At 36.0% G+C, this 9,949-nt stretch overlaps 1 protein-coding gene and 1 non-coding gene across 2 annotated transcripts; one reads left to right on the top strand and one right to left on the bottom strand.

The window, feature by feature from the left end:
* The first annotated feature begins 2,233 nt into the window (after positions 1-2,233).
* Positions 2,234-2,340, top strand: LOC121225649 (small nucleolar RNA R71). Its single transcript, XR_005923510.1, has one exon. It is a non-coding gene; the product is annotated as a small nucleolar RNA R71 (small nucleolar RNA).
* Positions 2,341-8,131: 5,791 nt separating this feature from the next.
* LOC107947690 (transcription factor DUO1-like) lies at positions 8,132-9,945 on the bottom strand. The gene is made up of 2 exons (XM_016882262.2): positions 8,866-9,945; positions 8,132-8,782 (listed from the first exon to the last, which is right to left on the bottom strand). Exons 1-2 carry the CDS (start codon positions 9,091-9,093, stop codon positions 8,339-8,341), a joined length of 672 nt encoding a protein of 223 aa, XP_016737751.1. The 5' UTR covers positions 9,094-9,945; the 3' UTR covers positions 8,132-8,338.
* Between the last annotated feature and the right edge of the window lie 4 nt (positions 9,946-9,949).

Raw genomic sequence — 9,949 nt, 5'->3', positions numbered from 1 at the left:
AGGGTCAACACGACTAAGGACAAGCCCGTGTGTCACACGGCCACATCACACGGTCGTGTATTTCATTATTGCCCCCATGTGAAGTCACACGACCTAGGACACGCCCGTGTGTCTAGGTTCTGTGGGTCAAAATTTACATTTTAAATAAGAAAATTAAATAAAAATAAACTAGTTAGTGGTGTTAGTGCTCGGGTTACCTCCCGAGAAGCGCTTATTTAGAGTCTAAGCTCGACTTACCTCGTATTCACATGGTCACAGTGGATCACAGAGTCGAAACTCCTCTTTCTCGCTGTCAATTCCTTTATTTAAATAAGGTTTAAGTTGAGGACTATTTACCTTAAAAATGTCGAAATGCGAATGGGTTACCTCGACTGTACCGTATGGAAAGCCTTTGAGTACCTTAAAAGAAGTCGCTCCGTTTGTGTTGAGCCCTGTAGTGATAATTCGAGGGTCATTTTTATCTAACCAGACTTGGTCCCCAACCTTGAATTGATTGGTTCTCTCGTTAAACTTGACATGGTGTTGCTTCTACTCCTCCTCTCCATAAGTCCGCCATTCATCTAGTTCATATATCTGTAACATTCGTCTTTCATGGATGGTTCCATTGTTAGTGCATGAACTAGAACGTGGCTCATTTATGCTTCTCGAAAGTGTTTCCTGTAATGGGGATTAGACCACATGATTAGTATTATTAACCAGATTTATTAGATCATCTTCATTACTTGATATCTCAATCGAATCACGAGCCTGAAGAGTAACCGTTTCGTCACCTGCACAAAGTGTGAGTTCACCTGTACCAACATTAATAATAGTCCTGGAAGTCGCTAAAAAGGGTCGCCCTAAGATTAAAGGAACGTCACCGTTCTCTTCCATGTCTAAAACAACAAAGTCTACTGGGAATATGAATTTATCAATTTTTACTAGTACATCTTTAATGATACCTCTAGGAAATCTAATAGTTTTATCTGCTAGTTGAATACTCATCCTGGTTTGTTTGGGCTTCCCAAGACCTAGTTGCTTAAACATTTTATAGGGCATGACGTTAATACTTGCCCCTAAGTCAGCCAAAGCATTATTAACAGCTAAACTATGAATTAAACAAGGAATAGTAAAACTCTGTGGATCTTTTAACTTGTTGGGTAGTTTATTTTGTAGAATTGCTGAGCAAACTGCATTTAATTCCACATGCGACGAATCATCTAACTTCCGCTTGTTTGCCAGAAGCTCCTTTAAAAATTTAATTGAATTGGGCATCTGCGAAGGAGCTTCAATAAACGGTAAGTTAATATGTAATTTTTTTAAAAGGTTAAGAAATTTACCGAATTGTTCATCTGTGCGGTCTTTCTTTGTCGCTTTAGGGTATGGCATGCGAGGTGTATATTCTTTGCTTACCCGTTTTTGTTTATTTTGGCTTTCATCCACTTTATCTTTACTTACCACGCCTTCTTGCATTGGTTCTGGGTTAGAATCAACTAACCCTTCCTCATCTCTAACAGTAATCGCATGGAGTTGCTCTTTTGGGTTAGTCTCGGTGTTGCTAGGCAGGCTACCTTATGGTCTTTCAAAGATCAGCTTAGCAAGCTAACCTATTTGGTTCTCGAGCCTTTGAATCGACACTTGTTAATTTTTAAGCACTGTTTCGGTGTTTTGGAAACGTGTTTCTGACACTGAGATGAATTTCGTTAGCATCTCCTCAAGGCTCAGCTTCTTTTCCTGCTGGTAAGGTCGTTGAAAGCCTGGAGGAGGTTGTGGTCTTTGATTGCCTTGACCGCCCCAAGAGTAATTGGGATGGTTCCTCTAACCTGCATTGTAAGTATTACTATAAGGGTTATTCTGAGGTCTAGAATTGTTACCCATATAGTTGACTTGTTCGTTCGTATTGCTAGGGTCATAGGCTAGGCATTCTGGATTATTCATTCCTCCTCTACTTATGTCACATTGCATCACTGGATGTACCTGTGTAGAGACACATAAACCATCCATCCTTTTATGTAAAAGCTCTACTTGGTTTGATAACATGGTGACCGTGTTGAGGTTGAAAACACCAGCGGCTTTTGTCGGCTTTGTCCTCATGACTTGCTACTGATAATTATTCAGTGACATTTCTTCAATAAACTCATAAGCCTCCTCAGGTATTTTTTTGTTTAGGGTCCTACCGGTAGCTGCATCAATTAACCGCCTAGTTGAGGGGTTCAAACCATTGTAAAAAGTTTGAACTTGTAGCCATAAAAGTAACCTATGGTGAGGGCACCTTCTCAATAAGTCCTTATACCTCTCCTATGCATCGTAAAGAGTTTCAAAATCCATCTACACAAAAGAAGAGATATCATTCCTCAACTTTTCCGTTTTAGCCAGTGAAAAATACTTTAGTAAAAACTTTTCAGTCATTTGTTCCCAAGTAGTGATGGAACCTAATGGTAACGAGTTCAACCACTATTTAGCTTTGTTCCTTAATGAAAATAGAAATAACCAAAGGCGAATGGCATCGTCAGAAACGCCATTTACTTTGAAAGTATCACAGAACTCTAAGAAGTTAGCCAAATGAGTATTCGGGTCTTCATCCTGCAAACCATCAAACTGAACAAACTGTTGAATCATTTGTATAGTGTTAGGTTTCAGTTCAAATTTATTTGCAACAATTGCAAGTTTAACAATACTCGATTTAGCCCTCACTAAAATAGGCTTAGCAAAGTTGTACATAGTACGAGGAGCAGGATTCTGATTTACAGGATTTATAGCAACCACAGGAGGTAGCGGATTATTCTGATTTTCAACCATCTCCTTGGTAGTATTGGTATAGTCCCCGTGCTCTTCCTCTATATACTGTAGACTTCGCCTTATTTCTTTAAGATTTCTGCGAGCTGTGCTTTCAATTTTACTGTCAAAAAGTAGAAGTCCTGACGGATTTCTTCTAGTCATAAACTAAAGAAACCTACCAGAAGCAAATAGAAGATAAGTTAGTAAATTATAATAAAAATAAAAATAAATTGTATTAAAAATAAAAAATAGCTAAAGTAATAAAAATTAAGCGTTCATAATATCTTAGTCCCCGGCAACGGCGCCAAAAACTTGATGATCGTTTTATGGTTCACTAAACTAAACTACGATCACGACAAAGGCAAGCGCACCTATCGAATGGTAGTATAGCTATGGTGAGTCCAGAATATCGTATCCACAAGGACTAAAAGTACTAGTATTAACTATCTTTCTATTATTTAGCCTAGAATAGAAGGGATTTTATTTTAATCTAAATTTAACTAAACTAATTAACTAATAAACACGACAGAGAGTGAAGAAAATAATCGAATAAACCAATAATAAAGACAATACCCAAGGAATAATTCACCTAGACTTCACTTATTATTCTAACTCTGAATCAAACGATTTATTCACTTGTCTTGATCCATAGAAATCCCTAAATTATGTTAATATCTATTTCGAGACTAATAACAACTGACTCTAGGTTAATTAATTGAAATCTCTTTCTAATTAAAACCCCTATTATCGCATTAACTCGATCTATGGATTCCCTTATTAGATTTGACTCTAATCCGGTATATTTATGTTGCCCTATTTCTAGGGTTGCATGCAACTCCGTTTAATTATGGTAGATCTACTCTTAGATAGAGACTTTTTCTCCTCTGAATAAGCACATCAACTTGGAATAATATCCTGAAAATATTAAAACAATAATTAAGAACACATAATTAGGAACAAGAACAAGTATTTATCATTAAATTCAGAACATTAAACAATAAGATCCGTCTTAGGTTTCATTTTCCCTTGGTATCTAGGGAATTTAGTTCATAATATAAAAGGAAGACATCTTAAATTTAGAAAAACAACAAGACATGAAAAACCCAAATAAACTTCAAGAGAAATTTGAATGGAGATCTTCAATCTTGACGTGGATCTACTTCTGAGACAATTCCAACAGCTTCCTTTGAGTAATTTCTGCTTTCTGCTCTACGTCTCCCCTTAGGTCTACTTCTAGTGTGTTTATATAGACTTTAGAGTGCTCAGAAACCCTAAAATTTGGCTTTTTTCTGAGTATTTGGGAAACGGGGAGTGATATAGACACGGCTGCCACATGGACATGTAGCTAGCCCGTGTGGCTTACACGGGCGTGTGCTTAGGCTGTGTGGCATTAGTATTGGCCGTGTGGATCTTTAAATCAGCCCATTTCATCCGTTTTTAGCCCATTTTCAGCTCTTTTTGTTCCCCTATGCTCTCCTAAGTATAAAACATGAAATTAAAGGATTAGGAGCATCTAATTTACTAATTATATAATAAATTATCCAAAAATATGCTAAGTATGGGATTAAAATGTGTTACTTTTATGGTTTATCAATGGTTCAGGTCCAAGTTCCAGTTTAGCCATAGATAATGAATTAGTCTCATCAGTTGATGGCGTCGGTGGCTCACTCTCAGGCGATGAATCAATTGGCGGCGCCTCAGTCGCAACCTATAAACACCGATCCTCAGATGATGACTCAACCACCACCTCCGATGATGTTGAATCGAAGCTACAAGCCTTGGCAATCTCAGGACCCAAACCAAAACCCTAACCCTAACAAGAAATTCTTTTCTTTCAATCGTAATAACAATTAGAAGGGAAAAAAAGTTGTATTCAGTAAAGATTCTTAGAAGTTTGAGAATAAGCCTTTACCCATGGGTTCTATTTCTGCTATTTCTTCTGTTTTCGCTGCTTCCAGTAGTAATACTCAAGGATACAAACCTCCAACTCTTAACGAGCTTCAAAATCAGAATCGGTTAAAAGTCATAAAATTCTACGGTAATAAGAAGAAATTCAATAGTAGCTACAATTGGTTTCCTCCTTACACTCCACGGAATACGACTTCGTTTATAATCCGAGCGAAAAAGTTAGGTGGAATAACATCTTTAGTGTCACCATGTCCTGTGACGCTCACCGTTCTTCCTACGCTAATATTTTCACCATCGAGGGAGGTTTTGGGTGATATGGGCAAGGAAGAATGGGGTGTGGATAGTTATGGGTCGATGAAAGAATTGATTCTTGTAAATGAAATGAGCCAACCATATGTTTTGAAGAAGAAAAATGGTGTTTGGCAAGAGAGAAAATGAGAGAAAAACTTTGTTAAATAGATGACGTCGTGCGTTTATGTGGCATGCCACATGGGCTATCATGTTGACCTACAGTTTGATTAACGGTCAACGTGAGTTGACCATTAAAACTAGGCTAATTTCTTACAAAATCGTAATGTTGAGGGTGCCAATCAAAAAATAAAAAGGTTAAGGCTACAAAACCAAAAGCCCCCAAACGTTGCGGGTTTTTTTTTATGCAATTATGCATTTAGTTTTTATTATGAGTAACTAAACTCCTAAGGGGTTGATTAATAGATATGTGGGTAAGCTAATTTTTTATTAAGAGAATAAATTGCAATAAATTGAACTAAATTGAATGAATATAAAAACATATGATTGAAGACCCTAAGGGAAGATTTAGGCAAGTGAGACTGAGAAGAGATCTTGTTGATCACTGATTCTTTTAACTCCGGGTTAGTTGGTAAAATCAAGAGATAAACCGAACTAATTTGTCTAACTTGATAAAGTTAAGACTGAGGAGTAAAACAAAGCCACTTAAGGAGTTTAACCAATTTAGAACCTTAATTAAATGATTAATGAATTACATCAAAGTCAACCAACCAGCGTTTGTTAGTTATTTATGAATTTCATAACATTTCATCCCTTATAGTTTAGTCCTTTAGGTAGTACCCAATAGTTTAGTTTAATCACTATTCAATTTATGATTTTCCATAATATAATTTTTAGCGATTAGTTGTTTATACTTTGCATGCTCTTGGCTAGGAATTGCTCAATCGCCTCCTTCTTTGGGTACAACCCCTTGGAATACCTCGTGTTCCATCAAAACTATAAATATTACAATCGACACTGTACATTTGCACTCAAAACCCGTTCTTTAAATATTTTTTATAAATTTGTTTGTTTTTTATGCACATTGTATATGGGTCAACATCTATTGGTCATTCAATGAATGAGTATACCTACTATGTAACAGCTCAATTTTAGGTCTAGTCGGAACAGTGGTTTCGGGACCACGAATTCGACGGAGCAAAACTTATTTTTATTATGTTTTTATGGTCTACAATTTTATGGAATGATTTTGTGAAAATTTCGTTCGAAAATTTTGACGTTTGAGCACTCAATTTAGCAAAAATGACTAAATTATAAAAGTGCAAAAGTTGAGTTCTACATGCTAGAGATGTCTAATTGTTATGAAATTTTAAATTAAAGGTCCTTAGATGGTAAGTAGACTATTTGTTAAGTTAGTGGACAAAAATGGACATGGATTAGGTGAAATTTCATGTTTGATAAAAAGGGCATTTTGGTAATTTATCAATTAAAGACAAAATAAGTAAAATAAAAGTAAATTTTAGTCTATCTTCTTCTTGCTTGGTCGAAACTTGAAGGGAGAAGAGATAGCTAGGGTTTTTCCACTTTTCAAGCTCAATTTGAACCATGTTGGATATGTGTGTATTTTGATGTCTAATGGTAGAAAATGTATGTTTGGAATATGATTAATAACTTTTTCTAGATGATTTTTAATGAAAATGTCAAAAGGACCTATTTGTAAAAAGGTTATAAAATGTGTGTAAAAGTGTGATTAAATGAAAAATGTGGGCTATTATAAGCATGAAATAGGTTTGGCTAGGCTTGAGAATCGAAGAAATTGAATCTATTTCATTTTACGAGCCTAGGGACCAAAATGTAAAAATGTCAAAGTTTAGGGGAAAAATATAATTTTTTCATGGTGTAATTTTGGGCTGAATTGAACAATGTGAATATTAAATGGTTAAATTTGCTATTATACATCAAGAGAAACGAGGTTCGAACCTAGATCGGGGGAAAACAAAGTGTTTGATGATTAGGTCCCATTTCTACTATTTTTGTACCGAGGTAAGTTCGTATGTAAATAATGCATTGTTTTAATTATGTTTTAAATGATTTATTATTGTATGAATTGTGATTGACCCTTGGACGTATTCGACAAAGTTACGACAAGCATGAAATCCCAGTTGAACCTTAGGAATAGATAGGATACAAATGTCATGATATTTGGGTTACTGAGACTATGTGTAAGACCATATCTGGGATATGGAATCAATATGAGACTATGTGTAAGACAGTATCTAGGATATAGAATCAATATGAGAGTTCGTGTAAGACCATAGTTAAGCTGTTGGTACCGTGTGCACGAACTCCCTAGTATCCTTTAGTATTCCAAGTGGTTGAATGGGTAATTTAACGAGTATGTCAAAGATGAATTGTATGTAAATCCAATTCAATATGACTCAGGTATGTACATAAAACTTATACGCAATGAGCTCGTTATGTGATGAACCCTCGGAAAGGTTATGATTGAGTTATGATTATAAGATCTTAATAATATTTATGCCAATTATCATCATGTTAATTGTATGTTAAATGTTTGGATATGATGCTTATTATTTGCATAGGAACTTACTAAGCTATATAGCTTACTCCTTTTTCTTTTCCCTATTCAAAATTTTGAGTTATGGCATGTATAGGGACTTGGTCATTTTGTTATGTGTCATAATTGATTTGGCCAAATATGTGTTGGCTTATGTTGATTGATAATTCATTTTGTAAATGGCCATTGAAATTGGTTAATATTGGTTTAAGTATATATGCATATGAATGTATGTGAAAAGTTTTAAATTTGGATAGAAATTTATGTCTCAGTTTTGTATGATTGCTTGTGTATAAGTCCGGTAATATCTCGTACCCCGTTCTGACGTCGAATACATGTAAGGAGTGTTATATACTATGTATTAATCCACCGGATTGGCCTTTAATGGCCTTCCTCTATATAGGGCATTGTTGTTACGGTCATATAAAGCTTTGGAGATCATAACCTAAGATTTTATTATACTTAGGTATTGAAGATAATACAATTACAAGACACCAATTTAAAAGAAAATAATTAAAACATTATATGAAACACAGCACAAAATAATAACATAACACAAATAAATAAACCTCAAAATCTATATAATAGGAATTATTAATATATAAAATTTAATCAAATATTAAATATCTTAAACACGGTGACACGAAATATAGGAATATGCAATGGTTCAGGGATTGAAAATTGTAATCTCATTCTCTAAGTACTCGAGCTTTCCAGATTAATTTTCCTTCGTCAGTACCAATTGACATAGATTCGGTAGTAGTTATAACATTAACATATAACTTAGCAGTGCGCCAGTAGGAAAGTTCCCCAAGTTAGAACTAAAGATATCGGCACTAGTGTGTTTTACCACTCGGATGAACTCACAAGCTGCTCCAGGCAATCAAACATGTCGGTCGGAAATTCATCAACGAAGCTGTCAGGAGTTGCAGAGTTTCCTATATTTTCCTTCTTTCCAAGTTCAGCATCGCTGCCCTTTGTTCCAGCTGATGGAATCTTGGTCAATGATATTGGTTTACTTTCAGATTCAGAAGCCTCCTGATTATTGAACATGGCGGCAAAGTTGAAGTCAAAGGAGTCTGGCAAGATGGGAAGGTCCAGCTGCAGTTGCGGTATCATCCTAATCGGCTCAATGTCTAGTGCGGAAAGACCTGTTTCCATGTTCAGGAAATCTGGCTTAATTAGATCAGGTAATGGCACCATTTTGAATTCTTCCGTGTTTCCTGGAAAGAAAGGATGTTGATGAGATGATGATCCTTGCTCTAACGGGACACCATTGCTCGGAACAACCTGAAAACATATAACCATGTATTCCGTTTATCACAGAAGCAAAAAAGCTAGCTTTGATTTTGTGTGTTGAATTATTAATTTACCTCCACCATTGGCATTTCATGGAGAACATCATGATCTTTCCCTTTACTTTTCGGTGTGTGTGAAATTCTCTCCAGCCGCTTTCGTCTAGCACTCCAGAAATTCTTCACATCATTATCTGTTCTTCCTGGTAAATGCCTAGCAATCTTGGCCCACTTGTTGCCAAATTCTGCTTGCAATTCTATCACCACCCTCTCTTCCTCTGCTGAAAATTTGCATCCACTAGGCATTTCCCGTTTTGTTTTTGGCAAGAAAAACGAAAAATGATTAATATATTTGGTGAAGGAATCCGAAGAAGTAAAGAGATAAAAAAAAAAAAGATGACAAATTTACGTTTTCAAGTTGGGTCTAAGCTTGTTAACCCATCTAAGACGACAAGATTTTCAGTTCTGGGTAAAAGTCCCATGGATCGAATGGAGCTCCATCCTTTTGGACCATATTTTTTCACGTAGTTCATTAAGATTTCATCTTCCTCACCAGTCCATGGCCCTTTCTTTATGTATGTCCCATCGCTTTGTCTTTCCATATTTCAAGAAATTCAAAACCCAGGTCACTAATTCTCATAAATTATCTGTTGTTGTTGTTGTTTTCTAGTGACGGTTTAGACGGTTAATGGCACTCTCCGATCTTCCATTATCCACTAACTAAAGCCCGCCTGTTTTCCCCACATTTCAAATCATGTTATGAAAATCACAAAACACCCCTGCCTTTATCCTCAAAATTACATGTAACCCGTGTCACCCTCACGTCGTCATGGGACGCTACCCTCTCTAATCTTCTCTTCATACTCCACCCAACTAATCAGCACAGCAGAAAAGTTACAAGGAAGCAACCAAAAACTGATCCCACACCATTTTGGCAATGGAATTGGCTTCTCTAAGGGTATGCACGAATGAAACCTGCTGGCAACAATCAACGTCACTGAAGAGCTTCCAAAGTTTCTATGCTTGATTCCCTTTATTCTGATTCCACGCCATCAAAGATACAGAATCAATCCAGATAGATCCAGTGAAAAGTATCAAAGTTGTTCAAGACAGCAGGAGGACCAAAATGGGTTGTTATGTTCATGTATTAGAATTATCTTTT

Source organism: Gossypium hirsutum, chromosome A03 (genome assembly GCF_007990345.1).
Source record: "Gossypium hirsutum isolate 1008001.06 chromosome A03, Gossypium_hirsutum_v2.1, whole genome shotgun sequence".
NCBI lineage: Eukaryota > Viridiplantae > Streptophyta > Magnoliopsida > Malvales > Malvaceae > Gossypium > Gossypium hirsutum.
This window is presented reverse-complemented; position numbering and strand designations above follow the sequence as displayed.